This window comes from Chrysemys picta, chromosome 9, assembly GCF_011386835.1.
Source record: "Chrysemys picta bellii isolate R12L10 chromosome 9, ASM1138683v2, whole genome shotgun sequence".
NCBI classification, from domain to species: domain Eukaryota; kingdom Metazoa; phylum Chordata; order Testudines; family Emydidae; genus Chrysemys; species Chrysemys picta.
In genome coordinates this window covers 33,365,476-33,387,859 of record NC_088799.1, presented here as the reverse complement: position 1 = coordinate 33,387,859, position 22,384 = coordinate 33,365,476, and the positions used below count along the sequence as shown (strand labels likewise).

The following is a 22,384-nucleotide window of genomic DNA, read 5'->3' as shown; positions in this document are numbered from 1 at the left end:
CTAAGTTTTCAGGGTAAAAGTTCCCTAGGCATCTATGTTTTAGCCTTATACTAAGGGGTGGGGGAAAGCTGACAGGTGAGAAGGAGCACACGTTTCAGACAGAGACATCCAGTGGGGAGGATCTATTAATGGAAATTCACTATATCCTAGTAAAGAGGAGAGGATAGACATTGTTAAAGTACAGGTAGGAACTGAAGAGAAACAGTCAAATGAAAAAGAGTTCCATTCAGTTATGTCACATGAAGACAGACAACTAAAAGGTGACAAATTTTATAAATGCTTGTATACAAATACTAGAAGTCTAAATACAAGAGGGGTGAACTTGAGTGCCTGGTATTAAATGAGGATATAGATATAATAGGCATCACGGAAAGTTGGTGGAATTATGACAATCATTGGGACATGGTAATACCAGGGTGCAAAATAGAAATGACTGAGTAGGTTGTGCTGGTGGGGGTGTGGCACTATATGTGAAAGTATACGGTCAAATATAGTAAAAAACTTAAGTGAATCTCTATGGACAGAAATTCCATGCTTGAATAATAGGAGTATAGAAGTAAAAATATACTATTGACTACCTGAGTATGATGGTGATGGAGACTGTGAAATGCTCAGGGAGAATAGAGAGGCTATAAAAATAGAAAACTCAGTAATAATGGAGGGTTCCAACTATCCCCATACTGACTGGGTACATATCACCTCAGGACAGGATGCAGAGATAAAGTTTCTAGACACAATTGGACTATCCTCTCCTCTTTACTAGGATATAGTGACTGCTTCTTGGAGTAGCTAATCCTGGAACCCACAAGGGGAGAGACAATTCTTGATTTAGTGCTAAGTGGAGCACAGGATCTGGTCCCAGAGGTGAATATAGTTGAACTGCTCAGTAATAGCAATCATAATATAATTAAATTTAACATCCCTGTGAGTGGAGGTAGGGGGAAATACCAATGAAACCCACCACAGTAGCATTTAACTTCAGAAAGGGGTACTACACAAAAAATGAGGAAGCTAGTTAAAGGGAAATTAAAGGAACAGTCATAAGAATGAAATGCCTGCAAGCCGCATGGTTTTAAAAAACACCATAATAGAGGCTCAAATTAAATATATACCCCAAATAAAAAAAAAAAAAAAAAGTAAGAAGACCAAAAAAAAAAAATTGCCACCATGGTTAACCAACAAAGTAAAAAAGGCACTTGGAGGCAAAAAGACAACCTTTACAAATTGGAAGTCAAATCCTACTGAGGAATATAGAAAAGAGCATAAACTCTGGCAAGTAAAGTGTAACAGTATAATCAGGCAAGCTAAAAAAGAATTTGAAGAGGAACTAGCAAAGACTCAAAAACTAATAGCAAAAAAGTTCGTCAGAAGTAGGAAGCCTGCCAATCAGTCAGTGGGCTACTGGAAACTCAAGGTGCCAAAGGAGCACTCAAGGAAGACAAGCCTAATGCGGAGAAGCTAAATGAATTCTTTGAAATTGTCTTCACTGCAGACGATGTGAGGGAGATTCCCACATCTGAGCCTTTCTTTTAAGGTGGCAGATCTGAGGAACTGTCCCAGATTGAGGAGTCAGTAGAGGAGGTTTTGGGAGAAATTAATAAATTAAACAATAATAAGTCACCAGGACTAGATGGTATTCACTAAAGAGTTCTGAAGAAAGTAAAATGTGAAATTGCAAAAATTCTAACTGTGGTACCTAACCTGTTGCTTAACCTACCCTCTATACCAGATGCAATCCTGGCAATTACAGGCTGGTAAGCCTAACTTCAGTACCAGGCAAATTGTATGAAACTATAGTAAAGAACAGAAATATCAGACACGTAGATGAACATAGTTTGTTGTGGAAGAATCAACACAGCTTTCACAAAAGAAAATCATGCCTCACCAATCTATTAGAATTCTTTGATGGTGACACCAAACATATGGACAGAGGAGATCTAGTGGATATAATATACTTGGACTTTCAGAAAGCCTTTGACAAAGTCCCTCACCAAAGGCTCTTAAGCAAACTAATCAGACATGGGATAAGAGGGTCCTCTCATGGGTCAGTAACTGGTTAAAAGACAGGAAACAAAGGGTAGAAATAAATGGTCAGTTTTCAGAATGGAGAGAGTTAAATAGCGGTGTCTAGAGAGCTGTGCTGGAATCAGTGCTGTTCAACATATTCATAAATGATCTGGAAAAGGGGTGAGGTGCAAAGTTTGAGGATGATACAAAATTATTCAGGGTAGTTAAGTCCAAAGCTGATTGCAGAGAGTTACAAAAGGATCTCACAAAACTGGGTCACTGGGCAACAAAATGGCAGATAAAATTCAGTGTTGATAAGTGCAAAGTAAGTCACACCGGAAAACATATTCTCAACTATACCATACAAAATGATGGGGTCTAAATTGCCACTCAAGAAAGAGATCTTGGAGTCATCATGGAGTGTTCTTTGAAAACTGTTGAATGTGCGGCAGCAGTCAAAAAAAACTAACAGAATATTAGGAGCTGTTGAATATTGCATGCAGAATACACATTGAATACTGCATGTAGTTCTGTTGTTTTAAAAGTGCAATCTAGATCTAAAAGTTTTAAAAATAGTCAAATCACTATTCAAGCAGAATGGTCAGTGGTTTACAGTCTCTCTTTCATTGGGTTTTCACACTGCCAGTGTCACAAATGACATTTTAGCAAGATGACTGCTTATAATACTAGGCTCAGAAATACCAGTTGTAAAACTATAAAATATATGTTTATTCAAGGCTGCCATTTCTTCTTAGCCTATCAACTTGTAGATTTTTGGGATGGTTAAGATGGGTTTACTTTAGTTTTCCTTTAAAAGGAGCAACTACTACTTGTAGTTACCCTGTATTGCAAAGAACCTGTGGGATGATTGGCTTGTGTCTCCAGTTTTGGGAATGTAGTGGGATATTATTTGGGGGGGGGGGTGTTATGTCTTCAACTAAACCATGATTGTATGTGTGCTTAAAATAAGATTGAAATAAAAAACTAGTTATGTATTTCCTCTGTTTACCTATTAAGTGTTCTGTAAAAGAACCCTGTAGTTAAGCCTGAATGGCTATTTACAGTGAAATTTTGCGCAAAGGATGCTTACAAAATAAGCCAGTAAATGCAACTGGGCAACACTCTTATAGCACCTACAAAAAAATAATAGCATAAATCGTGAGTGTTCTTTGGTTGACTAGATTTTATATTAAAAATATATATGCTAAGCTTTTGCTTAAACATATTTATTGTCACTGTATATCAAATATCTACCAAATACAAGCAAGCCATGATAAATCCACACCCAATTTCCAAGAAGGAAACAGTACCTAGTGAAAGTGTGGCCTCACCTAACAGTATCTATGGAATTTGAGCTTTTGTTTGAAAATAAAGAAATAAAATTTAAGTTGAATGATAAGTCAATGAGAATTGTGGGTGCTCAGCACCTCTGAACATCAAACTGTAGGTGTCCAAAATTTGGTATCTAAAAATATGAGAGAGACCCAAATTTAGATTACACTATGGAAATTTAAGCACCAATGTTCAGGCTTTATGCCTGTGACAATAACCTCTGAATGTGACCCTCCTGTAAATAATGCAGTGCTGTCTCTGGAATCTTCTTACAGACAACCTGAAACAATAGGAAGGATTCTAAGGTAGAGATCTAGGCCACAGCAAACAGCTAGTCTGTGGACTAGGGAAAGGAAATTCTTATTATCTGCTGGTCATTCTGTGTCAGTGACACTATGCTGCTGTTGTTCCTGAAGCCTTGTCACCAGCTTGCCAGAGCCAGTGGGTGTCTTGCAAAGTGAATTTATCTAATTTTCAGTAGTCCAACGTCTAACTCAGGTTAGCCTGCAGGGGCCTTACACTCACATTGAGTACATCAAAAAGTCTCTCAGTGACCTAAACACAAAGTGTGGCTTTGTGGGTTATGGTAGAGGGAAGATCCTTCCTTCCTTCCTCCCTCTCCTGACTTAACATTGAACTGCCATTTGATAGAAGTAGCCAGTTCTTTTAATTTGATCTTCTGGGCCTTGATTGGCTGCCGCCTGTTCGCCAACCCTTCTAGCTGCTGGAAGACTAAGTCTCTCTGGTTCCACCAGCTGTTAATTCTGAAAGGCCTTTCTAGGAAACCCTGGAGGTCTAAAACTCGCTGTCATTTTCTTAAAGCGCTGTCATGTGTGACTGGAAGATCCTTAGAGTGATAGATCACAAATCCACACACTTCATAGCAGCACAGTTTGCTGCACAGGCCTTTCTAATCCTGTCCCAACCCCAGCATAATGAAAACACACCAGTTCCACTGCAAGAAGGTCTTTTATGACCTTGGAAACAAGGAGGTAGGATTTACCCTAAGGGAGCTGTGAAATGCCTCCATTCTTCTTTATGGGTTGGTAACAATGAAGCCTGTCTGTCCCAGGGCTCATCTACACTTGAAATGCTACAGCAGCACAACTGCAGCTGCACCACCTATGTTGACAGAAGTGGTTCTCCCACCGGTGTAGGTTATCCATCTCCCTGACTGGCAATAGCTAGGTCAACAAAGTTTTGTAGGGATTGAGATTAGTCCTCCAGCCTGTATATGCTAATAGAAAAAAAAAGAGGATCAGGATTGTGTGTGGGTGTAAAAAACTCATTATTATTATTTATTTATACATCTCTACCCTGATATAACGCGACCTGATATAACATGAATTTGGATATAATGCGGTAAAGCAGCGCTCTGGGGAGGTGGAGCTGCGCACTCTGGCGGATCAAAGCAAGTTCGATATAACGCGATTTCACCTATAACACAGTAAGATTTGTTGGCTCCCGAGGACAGCGTTATATCGGGGTAGAGGTGTATTACCCAACAATGTGTGAGGTACGTCTCAATGTAGAGAAAAAAGAATGGGTGAAATCTTAGCTCCAGTGAACTCAATGGGATTTTTCCATTCACTTCAGTAAGGCCAGGATTTCACCCATAATCCCCGATTGGAGGAAATTAAATTAAGACAAAGTACAATAGATAAGGTAACAAGATGGTAGGGAGGAGTAGATGAGATAAGACAGAGGCAACATTAATAAGATTACAGTGGTACTCAGTGAAGTCTAGTGCACACTATGATGCAGTCAAGTTTTTTGTTTAGTTTTGTTTTTTAAGATCTATAGAATGAATAAGCAGAAGACTAATCAATTAATTAATTTCTTGGGGCATTGCAGAAGTAGTGGGTATTCCAGAGGGATTTAAATTACAATAGCAGCTTCCAACTGAAGAAGGATCAGTGTTCCATATATAAAAGGAATTGTGGAAGGAAGTGCACAGATATGAGGAAGATGGGTAAACAGAATGTCAAGGCTGGCATTGCTGTTGAAGCAAACTAGGCACGGATGACATGATAAGAGACTATATCAGATAAGTACAGAGAAGGCAGTTATTTATAGCTGGTCTCCACTTGGCTTTTTTCAAATCAGGGTAAGCGGTATCTGGTACATGTCACTGCTTTATACTATGGATTTGCACTGGTAGAGCTACTGTGTTGTAACTTCACTGAGGAAAAAACCCCCAGTGTAGACATTTGTGCTGCCAACTCTTGAGATTTTATTGCAAGTCTCACACATTTTAGTGTTTTAAAGCCCAGTTGCTGGAATTCTGATATTGCAAGAAAATTTCAGCTTTCATTTTTAAAAAAAGTAAGTTTCCAGCCCTCATGTTTGCTATAACACAGTGCCCCTTTAAGTCCAGGGGGCCTGCCATGTTCAACTTATCAGACCCAGCTGAGAAGGGGTCAGGTTTTTTTCTATTAAAGGGTGACAGGGCTCAGTTGAAGGGGGACTGCAAGAGGAAGTTGCCTCCTGTGACTAGCTGTGTGTTAGTCAGCTGGCCAGCCTCTGGATCCTGACAGCCTGTGTAAGTTGTGAGTTTTCTTTGCATTAATAAAACAGTGCCCTGGAAGAAAGGCCTGAAAGACAGGGCATGACAGTGAGTCTTTATTGGGAAGGTTGGGAAGGAAAAACTCAGCCAGCAGCTGGCCCAACTGTGTAATGCAGCTCTGCTACAGATGCAGAGAAAAGCTTGAAAATGTGAAGCAAGTGCACCCCAAAAACTCAAAAGCCAGAAAGCAAGTAAAAAGAACCCAATACTTGCTATTTTTAAAAATCTCAAGATTTTTAAACAAATCTTATGATTTTTGGAGGCTAGACTCTTGATTTTTGAGTGTCGACAATAGTGGTATCCGTTTTTCCTGACTTGTGAAGATTGACTTATTTAAAATAATAGTAATAAGATACTAAAAAGAGAGAGAGTAACAACTGCTCAAGCATGCTACATAGTATTTTAAAAGAGATCCAGGAAAATGACTATTAGGCAGGGCTCCTTGTATTCCACAGTTCCATGGCCACTGGATTCACCAATGAATTAATCTCTTGCCTCAGTTATGTGCTCAATAATCTGTTTTAATTTTTTTTTTGGTTTGCTTTAAAAACAATCTTTCTAGCCCCGTTTGTTGCAAAGTGAACCTTAAAAATCTTAATTGAATGTAAAATGATGTAGTTATTGCAGGGAGCTGGAAACTATAGTTCTAAGAGATGGGTACTGCCCCATTCATCTTAGTAGAATATCAACTTTGAAACATAAAGATAATAATTTAAATGTTAACACTTAACTTTTTAATTTTAGGTTTCAGAGTAGCAGCTGTGTTAGTCTGTATCCGCAAAAAGAACAGGAGTACTTGTGGCATCTTAGAGACTAACAAATTTATTTGAGCATAAGTTTTCATGGGCTACAGCCCACTTCATCAGATGCATAGAATGGAACATATAGTAAGGAGATATATATACACATACAGAGAACATGAAAAGGTGGGAGTTGTCCTACCAACTCTAAGAGGCTAATTAATTAAGAGAAAAAACTTTTGTAGTGATAATCAAGATAGCCCATTACAGAGAGTTTGACAAGAGGTGTGAGAATACTTAACATGGGGAAATAGATTCAGTGTGTGTAATGACTCAGCCATTCCCAGTCTCTATTCAAGCCTAAGTTGATGTCTAATTTGCATATTAATTCAAGTTCAGCAGTTTCTCGCTGGAGTCTGTTTTTGAAGTTTTCTGTTGCAAAATTGCCACCTTTAAGTCTGTTACTGAGTGGCCAGAGAGGTTGAAGTGTTCTACTACTGGTTTTTGAATGTTATGATTCTTGATGTCAGATTTGTGTCCATTTATTCTTTTATGTAGAGACTGTCCAGTTGGCCAATGTACATGGCAGAGGGGCATTGCTGGCACATGATGGCATATATCACATTGGTAGATGTTCAGGTGAACGAGCCCCTGATGGCGTGGCTGATGTAATTAGGTCCTATGATGATGTCACTTGAATAGATATGTGGACAGAGTTGGCATCGGGCTTTGTTACAAGGATAGGATCCTGGGTTAGTGTTTTTGTTCTGTGGTGTGTGGTTGCTGGTGAGTATTTGCTTCAGCTTGGGGGGTTGTCTGTAAGCGAGGGCAGGTTTGTCTCCCAAGATCTGTGAGAGTGAGGGATCATCTTTCAGGATAGGTTGTAGATCTTTGATGATGCGCTGGAGAGGTTTTAGTTGGGGGCTGAAAGTGACGGCTAGTGGCGTTCTGTTATTTTCTTTGTTGGGCCTGTCTTGTAGTAGGTGACTTCTGGGTACTCTTCTGGCTCTGTCAATCTGTTTTTTCACTTCAGCAGGTGGGTATTGTAGTTTTAAGAATGCTTGATAGACATCTTGTAGGTGCTTCAATCTGTCTGAGGGATTGGAGCAAATGCGGTTGTATCTAAGGGCACGTCTTCACTATCCGCCGGATCAGCGGGTAGCAATCGATCTATTGGGGATCGACTTATCGCGTCTAGTGAGGATGCGATAAAATCGATCCCTGATCGCTTTGCCGTCGACTCCGGAAATCCACCGCGGCAAGAGGCGGAAGCGGAGTTGACGGCGGAGCGGCAGTGGTCGACTCGCTGCTGTCCTCACAGTGAGGTAAGTCAACCTAAAATACACAACTTCAGCTATGCTATTCACGTAGCTGAAGTTGCATATCTTAGGTCGACCCTCCCCCCCCGCCCCCCGGTAGTGTAGACCTAGCCTTAGAGCTTGGCTGTAGACAATGGATCATGTGGTGTGTCCTGGATGGAAGTTAGAGGCATGTAGGTAAGTATAGCGGTCAATAGGTTTCCGGTATAGGGTGGTATTTATGTGACCATTGCTTATTAGCACAGTGGTGTCCAGGAAATGGACTGCTTGTGTGGATTGGTCTAGGCTGAGGTTGATGGTTTTAAGGTTTCTAACTTGCTTATTCTGCAACACCTATCTAGTGAACTGTACTCCCATTTTTCATCAGAGCCTTTCATTATTCAGATTATAATCAGCATTTTTAGTTGAAATTTTCATTTAGAGTATGTAAACAGTGCATCTTCATTATATGTATTTTTAATTTTATCCTTTGGTACACACACATCTGCTGCTAAATGCAGAATGAAAAAGAATATTTGTAGTTATACAAGTCAAGATATTAATTAAATCTCACGCTTAAGGATATAAAAAGTTGTCATGCAGTGATAAAGAAAGAATATTCCCTGCATATACAGCATTCACACTTGTCTAGGTGCATTAAGGTGGTTGGGGTTTTTTTTGTTTGTTTATTTGTTTCCTTTGAAGCATCAGATGTGGCCATTGGGAGTAGCTATGGTCTGATCCAGTATGACAATTTATACATACTTAGAAATGAAATAGTTGTTACTATTAAAATTCAGGATTATAGTTATATATTCTATCCACTAGTAGTTGATGTTCATTAATTCTTGCCAATATCTTCTTATCAATCACAGGTAATTTTCAGATGGTGGAAAATCTCTCTTAGAAGTGAATTTCGTGAAGCAAAGCCTGGGGAACTTAAAGAATCTCATGAATATTTCTTGGATGATCCATCTCTTCAAAGTAAGACTTAGAAAAAGACTATACACTTATTGTGGCAAACATGGAACTTCTATGTAACTCTAGGAACACTGCTCTGTAACTTTATAAATATTGTACGTGATTGGTTATTGAAATAGCTCCTGCTGGGTTATTGGGCTTTCCAATATGAATGTATTCATTTCAGTTAATGCGGGGCTGTTAGAAAAAGAAGCAGAAAGGCAACACAAGCTCTAGATAAGCTTCCTTCCAACAAATCCTAGCAGGGAGATTACAAGACAGTGACAATGTTATTATCGGTGAAGCTGCTACTTTCAGATTCCCACAATAATTCAAAGGGACATGAAACAGTTAAAAAGACTCCAGGAGGGGAGTTCTCAGCTGTTCCTGGGGAGAACAGACTGTCAGGGAGACAGAAACAGGTCCTGTGGCAACATCTGAAGCAGTTGGGCCCTTCCTTAACTAGATATGTGTACAGTCTCTTTGTTTTAAGATCTTTTTCTCTGAAATGGTTTGGTTCTAAATCAATGGTTTTCAACCTGTGGACCTCTGGAGGTCCGCAGACTGTCTAAGGGGTCCACAACAGGTTGTAATTACTATAGAACAATGGTTTTCAGCTTGTGGCCTGTGCCTAAGATTTCCAGTGGTCTCCACTTCCATTTGAAATTTTTAGGGATCTGCAAATGAAAAAAGATTGAAAACCACTGTTCTACATAAAACAATATTTTGTTTAAAGAAGGCCGTCTGGTCATTGGACACCACTGGTTATAGGTCCTGGAGGGAACAGAACAACAGGGAATGAACCTAACTGAGACCTGCTGAGATAATCATGGTTAGTACCTGGGAACTGCAGCTCAAGGCTGGTCTAAGAGTGGGAGAATCACATGATTTCACTCCAAGAAAGGTAACAGCTCAAGGCCTGAGATTTGGGGAGTACACTCTAGGGGTATGTCTACAGAAGAATAAAAGATCCACAGCTGACTCAGGCTCAGGTTTTGGGGCTAAAATTCTCTGTCCAGACTTTCAGGCTCAGGCTGGAACCCAAGTACTGAGACTCTGCATCCTCACAGGGTCCCAGACCTCAGGCTCTAGCCCGAACTTGAACATCTACACAGTGATTTTTTCAGTCTTAGAGCACAAGCCCTGTGAGCCTGGATCAGCTGACCTGGGCCAGCCCAGGGTTTTTTATCCCTCTGTAGACATACTCAAAGAGACCAAGAGGGGACAGAGGTATAGTTACCTGGTAACTGTGACACTTTTGATTAGATGCTCCTGTGTCATGTAAAGAAATATCTTGGATACAGATGGTATCTTCTGGTTTATCACATTTTTTGAATGATGATCTGTAAAGACATGTCACTTCCAAGTGATGGAACACAAGCACCACAATGAAAGCAATTGGTAATACACCTCTACCCCAATATAACGCTGTCCTCGGGGAGTCAAAAAATCTTACCGCGTTATAGGTGAAACTGCGTTATATCAAACTTGCTTTGATCTGCTGGAGAGCGCAGGCCCTCGCGCGCCCCCCCCCCCCCCGAGCACTGCTTTACCATATTATATCTGAATTAGTGTTATATCGGGTCGTGTTATATCGGGGTAGAGGTGTATATATCAACTTCAGATTGAAAGAAAAACAAGACCACAGATCAAGTTGGTTTAAGTTATTAAGATTAGTTCAGTTTAAATTTAACTCTTAATTAGCATAATTTTTTTGTTTGTTTGTAAATGACAAATTTGCAATAAAACCGAACAAAATTGATTGCTAATTCGATTCTTGGCGGATGCTTAGAAGTCCTTCAATATATTCAACTCTTTTACTGCTGATATTTTTAATATCCCTGTTTCTTCAGATGCAGTAGTCTTCCACAATGTTTTAACTTGGCAGTGGTAATATCAATTTTTAAAACAACTTGAGCTTTTTAGGAAATATAGTGTGAATGATGAGTAGCCTTTTGGTACCCTTTGTTTCCTGTGAGAGATTGCTAACAGTGTTTACAGCTGAATTCTAGCAACCCTTCCTAATGATTTATTTGACAAATGTAATTAGTTTTTCTTTTAGCACCCATAAGTAAGCTTTTCTTCAGCTCTGTAGTAACCTGTGCATATGTAATAGCAAAGCTTTTGTGTCACTGTATATATTGTTGGACCTTTCTGTGGCATTTGATACCTGAATCATGTCACAGTGAAACACGTGTATTGTGATATCTGGCATGTTGTTCAAATAGAAATAATTAAATCCTTACCAACATATGCAGTTTTTTTCCTTTGGCGCTTGTATTTCTAGTGTTGCTAAAAATGTTTCTAGATTCATTCAAGGTTTTATCTTGGGATCTAATTTGTATTGTATTTGCATGCTTCTTTTGAAAGTACTACTGGTGATTCTGAACCTCATTACATGGGCACTATTGAAGCCCAGGTCAGTTTGTCCCACTTACTGTAAAAAAGTTTCTTCCTGTTTCCAAAGATAATCATCTCAGGGTCACTTTTTTATATACCAAATTTTCCTTTGTGGATCATATTAACCATTATTGTATTTTAAACAGTCTTGGAACTATTCCAGATCACCTCACCTGCTGTCTCACATAAATACTCAGACCTTTTTGTGTCTTTTTCTCACCTCCTAGCTTACAAGTCTTGCTGCTATTTCCCTCAGATATTCAGAGGTTCCTCAAAACTTTGCTGTCAAAACTGTTATTGGAACAGCAATCTAATTATTTTTATTGAAATTTATGCCAAAGTCAGTTTCAGTTGAAGTCAGTGACAAAAATCCCCACTGACTTAAGTAGGGCCAGGATTTGATCCTAAGCGTATGTAGTACATTCTGCTGACATTGCACTCTTTCAGGCCAGTAGCTAAATTTATATTTAGTCTTAAGAATTAATTAGAACTTTACATTGCCTTCGTATAGTTAGTCTTAATTTTATGGGGGGGTTTTGTAACGTAAAGTGCTTAGAGATGTTCACAAAAAGAGTGCTATAACAATATCATTTGATTTATTCCTGTCAAGCAAACATGAGGTAAAATATATTCCCTTGCAAATAAAACATTATGCCTGCCACTAATCCCTGCAGGCATTCGAAGCATCCAGTAGAAAGCCTATGAAGTAATCATTTTCAAATAAACTTTTTAATACTTCCTGGTTACTTAGATTTCTGTTACAGTCTACACATTCATGGCTGTAAGCTGATTTTTTTGCTATTGTAGTTTTTGTAGTAATAACAAATGTGCATACCATTCTATGAGCAGATCCAGTGCATGTGCTGCATAGTAGTAAACCATTGATCTACTTTCTTAACCATATAAATAAACTTGCTATTCTTAACATTGAAAGAAACATTCATACAGTATGCAGCATTAACAAGCCTTCATTATTGTGTAAAATCTGGGAACAAAATGGCTTCATAACATAATCTGGGAGAAATACCTCAAAACAGCCTTACACATTTTTTCAATTTTGATAACATTAACTGCAGCCTTCTAAAATACTAATTATCCATCTGCTTAGAGTGAGGTTTTTTTTTTTTGACAGCTATGTAAGATCACTTATTTCTCATCATAATTATCATAGTGATGATGAGAGGGTGGAGAGAGTAGATTTGGTGCCTGGGTTAGTAAATTTTTATGATTTTTCAAGGCCGGTTTACAGCATCACTGTACATTCATGGAAGATAGTAGAAGGCACACATTCTAGATCTTCACATTCCAAGGGAAGGAGAGAAAATCTATTTAAGTCCCTGATAAGAATGAACAACTGGTGCAAGTCACTAAATACTATCAGTTGCTCTTAGGCATGAGAATCTCAGTGAGCTCTGAGGGTATTCAAACATACCCTTATGTAATTTTTTCACATCTGAGCTCATAGAGCCGATGGGTATGTGACGGGTTGGATCACAGAAACCCTCTTGGGAACTGCCAAGTGATGTGCCATGACTACTTCTGCCCCTGCTTTCCTACCCTGGCAGCTTAGGACTTCAGTACCCTGCCTGGTTTGAGCCAGACCCACTAGCCTGCTGCAAACCCAGACCCAGGGTCTGAACCACGTCCCCTAACAGCTGTAGGCTTCATTGAAAGCAACTTAGATGTCCAACTCCCAATGAGGTCCAAATCCCAAATAAATCCGTTTTACCCTGTATAAAGCGTATACAGGGTAAATTCATAAATTGTTCGCCCTCTATAACACTGATAGAGAGAGATGCATAGCTGTTTGCCCCCCAGGTATTAACACATACTCTGAGTTAATTAATAAGGAAAAAGTGATTTTATTAAATACAGAAAGTAGGATTTAAGTGGTTCCAAATAGTGACAGACAGAACAAAGTGAATTACCAAGCAAAATAAAATAAAACACACAAATCTAAGCCTAATACAGTAATACAACTGAGTACAGATAAAATCTCACCCTGAAAGATGTTTCAATAAGTCTCTTTCACAGAGTGGACGCCTTCCTAGTCTGGGCACAATCCTTTCCCCTGTGTAGCAGGGTGAATACCCACTCCAGCCCTGAAGGGGTTGGAAAAGCCCTGCCGTGGGCTGGGGCTGTAAAAAGGAGCAAAACCCCGGCTGATTGGGGAAGTGGCTGCAGCTGGGGCCATGCCCCAAACTGAGCAACTCAGCCTTACAAGAAGGCCAGGGCAGCCAGAAACTGAGGAGTCTCCCTCTGACTGGAGAGAGACAGGCCTAGGCGTAGGCCTGGTTGCTGGGGAACTCACCCGGGGACCCAGAGTGAGGCAGGGCTGGGGAAAGGCCTTGGGGGCTGGGAAGCCGTAGGCCAGCAACTCCCCAGGCTGCAGGGCCTGGTCCTAGGCCCATATAGGTATTGGGGTTGCAGAGGGGCAACCTGAGGGTGGGTAAAGGCAGCCAGTCCAAACCCTTTGTTGCCTGTGATGATTGGCTGATAGACTGCAGTCTGCCCCAGGGCGTGAGGGCTAGATGGTGACTGGCAGTAGCTATGACTGAGGCGACATTGGGATAGGGGTTCCCCTGAGTGGGGAGACCCAGAGAGAGAGTGGGGTACTGCCAGGGGGACAGCACCCAAGCCAAGGGCACCAGGGTCAAGGCGGGACACATGACCTGCAGAGGGCGCTCTGGATGCTGGCTGAGCTAATTCCCCTGGATGACCAGCAGGAGGCGCCACAGGGATGAGTCTGTGCCTGATTACACCTGGTAGAGCCCTTGTTTCAGCTCAGGTGGTAGCTAGGGGATTCCTCATGATGGCTCTCCCTTTTCTCTGTTCCACCCACTTATCTATCTTTTGCATAAGGTGGGAATCCTTTGTCACTCTGGGTCTCCCCACCCCCTTCTCAATGGAAAAGCACAAGGTTAAAGATGGATTCCAGTTCAGGTGACATGATCACATGTCACTCTAAGGCTAGGTCTACACTACCCGCCTGAATCGGCGGGTAGAAATCGATCTCTCGGGGATCGAATTATCGCGTCTCGTCAGGACGCGACAATTGATCCCCGAATTGACGCTCTTACTCCACCAGCAGAGGTGGGAGTAAGCGCCGTTGACGGGGAGCCGCGGAGGTCGATTTTGCTGCCGTCCTCACAGCGGGGTAAGTCGGCTCCGATACGTCGAATTCAGCTATGCTATTCGTGCAGCTGAATTTGTGAATCTTAAATCGACCCCCCCCCCCCCCCCCGTAGTGAAGACCTGCCCTGAGACTTCATTACCCACTTGCCAGCACACACATATACAGGAAGATTTACAGGTAAAACAGAGCCATCTGCAGTCAATTGTCCTGGTTAATGGGAGTCATCAAGATTCCAAACCACCATTAATGGCCCACACTTTGCATAATTATAATAGGCCCTCAGAGTTATATTTCATATTTCTAGTTTCAGATACAAGAGTGGTACATTTATACAAATAGGATGATCATACTCAGTAGATTATAAGCTTTGTAAAATGATACCTTACAAGAAACCTTTTGCATGAAGCATATTCCAGTTACATTAGCATTTTTTCATAAAATCATATAGAGTGCAACGTCACAAGGTATTTTTACAGAAATAAAATAAATACAGCTAAATACATTTTGAGAGCATCCACAAACAATTCACATGTTAATACATTCATACCTACGTGTAGAAAGAAACTCGCATTTTGTAATAAACTCATTTTTATTGAAGCAGCAAAGAATTGGATTGTAGCCTTTTGGTTAGCCATTTAGCTTGAAGTAGATGCGTGTTGTGGACTATTTTTTTTTTTAAATAAAGAGTTGACTCTGTCATGCATGAGTCTGATTACATGGGCTATCCAGTACTTGTTTTTGTGTCTGGATCTTTACAGTATTTTCTAAGGGAATTTCCTCAAAGAGGATTATAGTAGGGGGTATCCTGCAACTTTTTAACCAAGTTATGAAAAAAAGTGTCATGACAATATTAATGCCATGTTCAAAGTATGGTCTTATGACATTTTAACTGGATGAGAATACTGAGCAGCTATCAAAGTCTCACTAGATAGTATTTGGGAAAGAGAGGAGTTTCCTCAGATTCCTATCTTTGTTGCCAGGGTCTTCAGTAAATATCCTTTGTACCTGAAAGTCCTACATACTGCTTTTAAGACCTATTCCTAAACATTTTGCTGTTATAGGTTATCTAACATATAATCAATATTAAGAAAGTCAGTCCTTAACTGCATCTTGCAACCTGGTCTCATGTTGAATACACTATTCAACCTCCGATATCAGGGGAGCTGTGTTAGTCTGTATCCACAAAAACAACAAGGAGTCCGGTGGCACCTTAAAGACTAACAGATGTATTTGGGCATCAGTTTTCATGGGTAAAAAACCTCACTTCTTCAGATGCATGGAGTGAAAGTTACAGATGCAGGAATTATATAATGACACATGAAGAGAAGGGAGTACCTCACAAGTGGAGAACCAGTGTTGACAGGGCCAATTGGATCAGGGTGAATGTAGTCTACTTCCAATAATAGATGAGGAGGTGTAAATTCCAGGAGAGGCAAAGCTGCTTTTGTAATGAGCCAGCCACTCCCAGTCCCTATTCAAGCCCAAATTAATGGTGTTAAATTTGCAAATGAATTTTAGTTCTGCCGTTTCTCTTGGAAATCTGTTTCAAAAGTTTTTTTGTTCAAGAATAGTTACTTTTAAATCTGTTATAGACTGTCCAGGGAGGTTGAAGTGTTCACCTACTGACTTTTTTATGTTACCATTCCTGATGTCCGATTTGTGTCCATTTATTCTTTTATGTAAGGACTGCCCAGTTTGGCCAATGTACATGGCAGAGAGGCATGGCTGGCACATGATGGCATATATAACATTAGTAGACGTGCAGGTGAATGAGCCCTTGATGGTGTGGCTGATGTGGTTGGGTCCTCTGATGGTGTCGCTAGAGTAGATATGGGGACAGAGTAGGCAACGAGGTTTGCTACAGGGATTGGTTCCTGAGTTGGTGTTTCTATGATGTGGTGTGTAGTTGCTAGTCAGTATTTGCTTCAGGTTGGGGGGTTGTCTGTAAGAGAGGACTGGCCTACCTCCCAAGATCTGTGAGAGTGAGGGATCATTTTCCAGGATAGGTTGTAGATCGTTGATAATGCACTGGAGAGATTTTAGCTGGGGGCTGTCCGTGATGGACAGTGGTGTTCTGTTATTTTCCTTGTTGGGCCTGTCCTGTAGTAGGTGATTTCTGGGTACCCGTCTCGCTCTGTCAATCTGTTTCCTCACTTCCCCAGGTGGTTATTGTAGTTTTAAGCACACCAGGAACCAATCCCTGTAGCAAACCTCGTTGCTTACTCTGTCATAAAAGAATAAATGGACACAAAGCGGATATCAGGAATAGTAACATACAAAAGCCAGTAGGTGAACACTTCAACCTCCCTGGACAGTCTATAACAGATTTAAAAGTAACTATTCTTGAACAAAAAAACTTCTGAAACAGATTTCCAAGAGAAACGGCAGAACTAAAATTCATTTGCAAATTTAACACCATTAATTTGGGCTTGAATAGGGACTGGGAGTGGCTGGCTCATTACAAAAGCAGCTTTGCCTCTCCTGGAATTGACACCTCCTCATATATTTTTTGGTGTGTACTACATCCACCCTGATTGAATTGGCCCTGTCTCCACCTGTGAGGTACTCCCTTCTCTTCATGTGTCATTACATAATGCCTGCATCTGTAACTTTCACTCCATGCATCTGAAGAAGTGAGGTTTCTTACCCATGAAAGCTTATGCCCAAATAAATGTTAGTCTTTAAAGTGCCACTGGACTCCTTGTTATTCAACCTCAGGAGTGGGCAGGAGACATCACTTTCTTGCCATCTGGCCCATGACTGTGGAACTCTTTCCTGAATATATTAAGATGCTCAAGAACCTCAGAACCTTCATAGCAAAAGGCAAAACACACTTCTTTTATCTTGCCTTATATTTACCAAGAAAATTCTTGGCACCAGAGCCCACTGTAGTTTTATAACCTAGATCAATGGGAAGACAATTGACCCTGTGCACATGACAGCTAGATGAGCATAGTATAAAAACACAGATAAATTAGATAACTCTAATTCCAGTGAATTGATCTACAAATCTGCACATCACTGCATTCTAGACCAGTGTCATAGATGGGACATTGGCAGTCAGACCTAGTAGTCAGAACTGGAGTCAGGAGCCAGAGGTCAGCAACAGTCTTGAATTCACAAGGTATTCAAAATGTCCACAGTGGATTCAAAAGGCAGTCTTCCATTTATCCCCTACAAGGCTATATGCACCGCAGAAGTCCAACTTTGTGTGTGTGTGTGTGTGTGTCCAGTAATTCAGGAGCTAGAGGTAAGGGATATCTGTTCCTAATGGTGACCTGATGTAGTGTTTGGTAGTCCATACAAAGTTGGAGGCTACCATCTTTCTTCTTAACTAAGAGGACAGGTACCCCAGTAGGCGAGGTGGACTTGCAATAAAGCCCTTGGCCAGGTTCTCCTGCAGGTAGGTGCGAAGGTCGACCAGTTCAGGATCAGACATGGCATAAATACGACTAAATGGAATTTTTGTTCCCGGTTTCAGTTTAATCGGACAGTCATAATCCCTGTGAGGGGTAGGATTTCTCCATCCTTTTTTCAAATACATTAGCAAAATCACTGTTCTGGGGTGGAAGTTGAGGCTCAGGATCAGTGAATGAGTCTGTTGGACCAACAACTGGCTTGTGATGGTTGGGGTTCTACTGTGTGCTCTGTACTTCCTGGGGTCAAGCAGTGCTGCCAGCAATATTCTGAAAAGAAACTGACCCTTTAGTTCATGCCAGTGAATGAGAAGTTTAGGGAGGAAATACCCAGGATCAGGGGGAAATGAAAGGCGCAAATGGCCCTAAACTGCAGCATCTCTCAATGCCCTTGGATGGTGACCTGCAGGGGCACAATCTCTGTGACCACTGGCCGGCAGGATAGGGGGACCTGGCAGTTGTATCTACTAGGTCTGGAATAGGCTTGGGCCTTAGGGGAATCTGCAGGGTCCAGACTGCATCCAGGTCAATAAAGTTATCACCGGAGTCAATGAGGGCCTGCGGTGGAGGGATTGGAAGGCAGCACCCTGGGACATGTGGTGTTGGTTGATGGCATTCAGCATGCATTACAGATAGGACCATGTTTCTAGATACGTGGAACATTTTGTCAAAGTGTTCAGATCAGCCCCCTTTACTGGGCCTGGGCTGGCTTGTTTTCCTGGGTCTCTTCAGTCTGGTGTCCTAGTGGCACAATCAGAGATAAAGTGACCTGGTCCACCACATTAGAAGAACAGGCTAAAACATCACCGATGCCCCCTTTTCTCAGGCATGAGCAGTAGGTGGGCCAGGTCGACCTGCATTGTCTCAGCTTGTGGAGCAGGACCCAATAGTGGTGGGTGCAGCTCCAACCCTGCCCATCTTCTTTCTTCCCACCATTCACAAAGCTGATTGTCAATCCAGATGACAAGATTGATAAAGGCACCCAGATCCTTCAGACTTTGGCCAACTCATCCTTGATCTCGTTCCACAGGCCCCATTGGAACTGAAACAGTAGGGCTGCCTCATTCCACTCTGTGTCCGATATGAGACCGCAGAAGTGTGCTGCATAGGAAATAGCCGTGCCTGACCCTTCTTGGAATTTCTACAAGGTGGCCTTGGCAGAGAGAGCATAGGGATCACCATAGATGGTTGATATTGCTCTCTGGAAAGTGTCCTAGCTAGATAGCACCAGACTGCTGGTCTCCAACGGGGGGAAGGCCTAGTTCAATGCCTCACCAGTCAGCAGGCTGACAACTAGGCCTACCTTGGTTGGTTGACAAGTATATTTGAGAGTGAAGCAAGAACAAGAGGCACAACTGGTTCACAAAACCTCAAAATTTGGAACAATCCCCCACTGGAGTCCCCCCCCCACACACACACACTCTGGTAGGGGGAGGATGACAGGTCCTAGCTCAGGGGCTGATAGAGCCAACAGGGCCCAGAGCACATTGTTCTTTGCACAGAGTTGATGGACTTCCCCCTGCAGTGCCTGATTCTTGGCAACCAGCTCTGTGATCTGCACCTGAACAACTTGGTTGTCTGTCTGGTGGTGGGGAACCTGCTCATGGAGTGCCAGTGCTTCTTGGATTAAGGGGAACTCCACTAGGTCCATACCTGGCTGGACCCGACTCGGAGGGGTTGGTGGTCTGAACAAACTGTCGTAGACCAGGACATAGGCGATTATGCCTGGTGGTCAGAGGAATGATGGTCAGGACTAGTGGTTAGAGCAGGAATCAGGCTCCAGGAACTGGAGGTCAGTGTCCGAGACAGAGTTGGGAATCAAGCCAATGGTCAAAGCCAGACTTTTCCTCCCACTGGGAGCTTTGTGCCTATGGTGAGCTAGGTCCACTAGTCCACAATCCCTGCTGTTACCAGCAAGCTGCTGGGTGGTGGCTGAAGTATGAGGACTGCCTGAGGACCCACTGACCTAGGTTCAAGATCCCTGATCCCTCACAACCAGTATGTTTAGTATTATCAATAAGACTTCCACTGCAAATGTTGATATTTAAATCATGCTCCAGTCTATTGATAGTCAAGAACCAGAACATTTACTGGCTTGACCGCAGGCCTTTGTTAAAGGGAAATTATTTTTATACAGAATAGCTTCCCTTGACATACAGCACAAAAGTGAACAGAAATTTTTTCCAGCTATTCTTTGATCTGGGCACAACTTTCTGTTTCAAAAACTCTTCTAGGTATTCTAAAAATACTTTACAAAAGGAATCTCTTTCTCTTTCTTGTTTTTCTTCTTTTTTGTACTTCCCTTATTCAAGGTCCGTGATTTTTATAGCCTTCTTCCAAAACTCTTGATTATATGCCAGGTTGTTGTGCAAATTGGTCTTTGATATCCGCTCTATGTACTGAGTCTTTGGTATCACCCTTGATGGCATTCCATCCATGATCATTGAAAGAACCATCATACTGACATAGCTTGCATGTCTCTGCTGGATATACCCATACCATTGTAGCCTAGCCTCCCTTACCTTGTCTTCAGTTGAAGCAACTCTCTTTCTTTCTCTCTCTTTTTATTTCCCTTTCCTGAATACATTGTAGCTCAATAGTAGCTTTTTTCGCAGGAGCAGATAGAATGTTAGTTGAATTGTAAAAAGGAATTAATATTTTTTGTTGTAGAAAAATATTTTTTTCATGTAGAATCTTTTTAATCTTATATTTTTGCTGCTTTAGTAACAAAAATATGTAATTAGGGCCCACACAAGACTCTCAGCCCCATGGTGTGCTGCTCGGAGACATAGAGCTGGAGCAGTCATGCAGGGCCTGCATTGAAAGGATAGCTCTCAGGATAGTGAGCAACAAGCACCAATCCATTCCTAGACCACAGAACAGCTATATGAAGTCAGGACAAGATTTTGCCCTAAAACTGAGCAGATGCAAAACAATAGCATTGGGAGAAGGTAATCCAAATCACAGATATTAAATGGGACTGAAGTATTTGGAAAGCAGCAAAGCAAAGAGTTATCTATAGGGGATAGCGCACTGCAAATTAGACAAGAGCTTGCAATGTGATATGCAGTAAAAAGAAATCTCATGAAATGTTGGGCTGTCTACTCAGACATGACAGAGCAGGAAGGCGATAGTCCCCCTTTATATGGTTATGGTGAGAGCACACACAGAATACAGTAGAACCTCTGAGTTATGAACACCTTGGAATGGGGGTTGTTCGTAACTCTGAACAAAACATTATGGTTGTTCTTTCAAAATTTTACAACTGAATATTGATGTAATACAGCTTTGAAACTTTGCTATGAATAAGAAAAATGCTGCTTTTAATCATCTTAATTTAAATGAAACAAGGACAGAAACAGCTACCTTACTTTGTCAAATCTTTTTTCAAATGTCCCCTTAATTTTTTTAGTAGTTTACATTTAACATAGTACTGTAGTGTACAGTATTTGCTTTTGTTGGGGTAAGGGGTCTCTGCTGTCTGATAGCATACTTATACTTCCAAATGAGGTGTGTGGTTGACCAGTCAGTTCATAACTGTGGTATTCGTAATTCTGAAGTCCTACTGTACTGCATTTGCTGCTAGTTGCCTTAGTACCAGGATCATATAGGCAAAGTGGAGAGAATTCAGAGAAGAATAAAACAAAATTAAAAAACTGGAGGGATTGATTTAGCAGGAAAGATTGAAAGGACTGTGTGTTAAATAACAGCAAAAAGGGACATAGCTGTGTACAAGTATTAAAAGAGGATGTAAACACCACAGAAGAAAAGGAATTATGTGAGATGGTACAAAGGGGCATAAGTACTGTAGAAATTAAGGAATGCAATTAAGAAAGAGAATTAGTCTGAATATAAAAAAAAAATCTTAATAGTGAGATCTGCTGGATTTTTAGAAGAATGTTTCAAGAGAATTATGAACGCCTCATAGCTTGCATAATTTAAAGTTAGCCTAGACAAAATACTTTAAAATATACTGGAAGGAAAATTCCTACATTGGCAGATTATGGATTAAATTTCAGGCCTTTTCCATGTCTTAGCTTCCACTATTCTATTTGTATCTTTTTGTGAGTATAACATATGCCAGAAGATATATATACCACTCCTCACTTAGTAAAACTATAGCTCAATTGTGAGGAAAACTAGTTTGGATTTGTAATAATTTGTTAATTGTAAATAAAACAGCTTTGTTTTGAAATGAAAAGGGAGCCCACTGTGAACATATCCCTGTCCAAATCTAAATTACAGAGCTCCTGTAATTAGATCTTAAACAAAACACAACTCCAAAATGTACTACAGGTCACTAATAAAGATGCATATTAAAATTAAATAAACAATAGCACATTCAAGAACATGTTTTGTTTTTTGAAGAACAAATATTTAAAACAAGAAACACAGGAAGGATGCACCAAAAGTGCAAAGTTTGAACTATTTTAAAGATGAATGCAATTTTCATTGTTTTCTAAATCTACTCATTAGTGCAGTGTTTCTCAAACTTGGGACGCCGCTTGTTTAGGGAAAGCCCCTGGCGG

At 41.0% G+C, this 22,384-nt stretch overlaps 1 protein-coding gene across 1 annotated transcript in view; it reads left to right on the top strand.

Moving 5' to 3' along the window:
- Nucleotides 1-22,384, top strand: part of FBXO36 (F-box protein 36) — an 85,871-nt gene that overhangs the window by 56,016 nt on the left and 7,471 nt on the right. Inside the window, exon 2 of the mRNA XM_008165919.4 lies at nucleotides 8,819-8,927. Coding sequence (XP_008164141.1) covers nucleotides 8,819-8,927 — 109 coding nt within the window. The remainder of the gene's footprint in view (nucleotides 1-8,818; nucleotides 8,928-22,384) is intronic.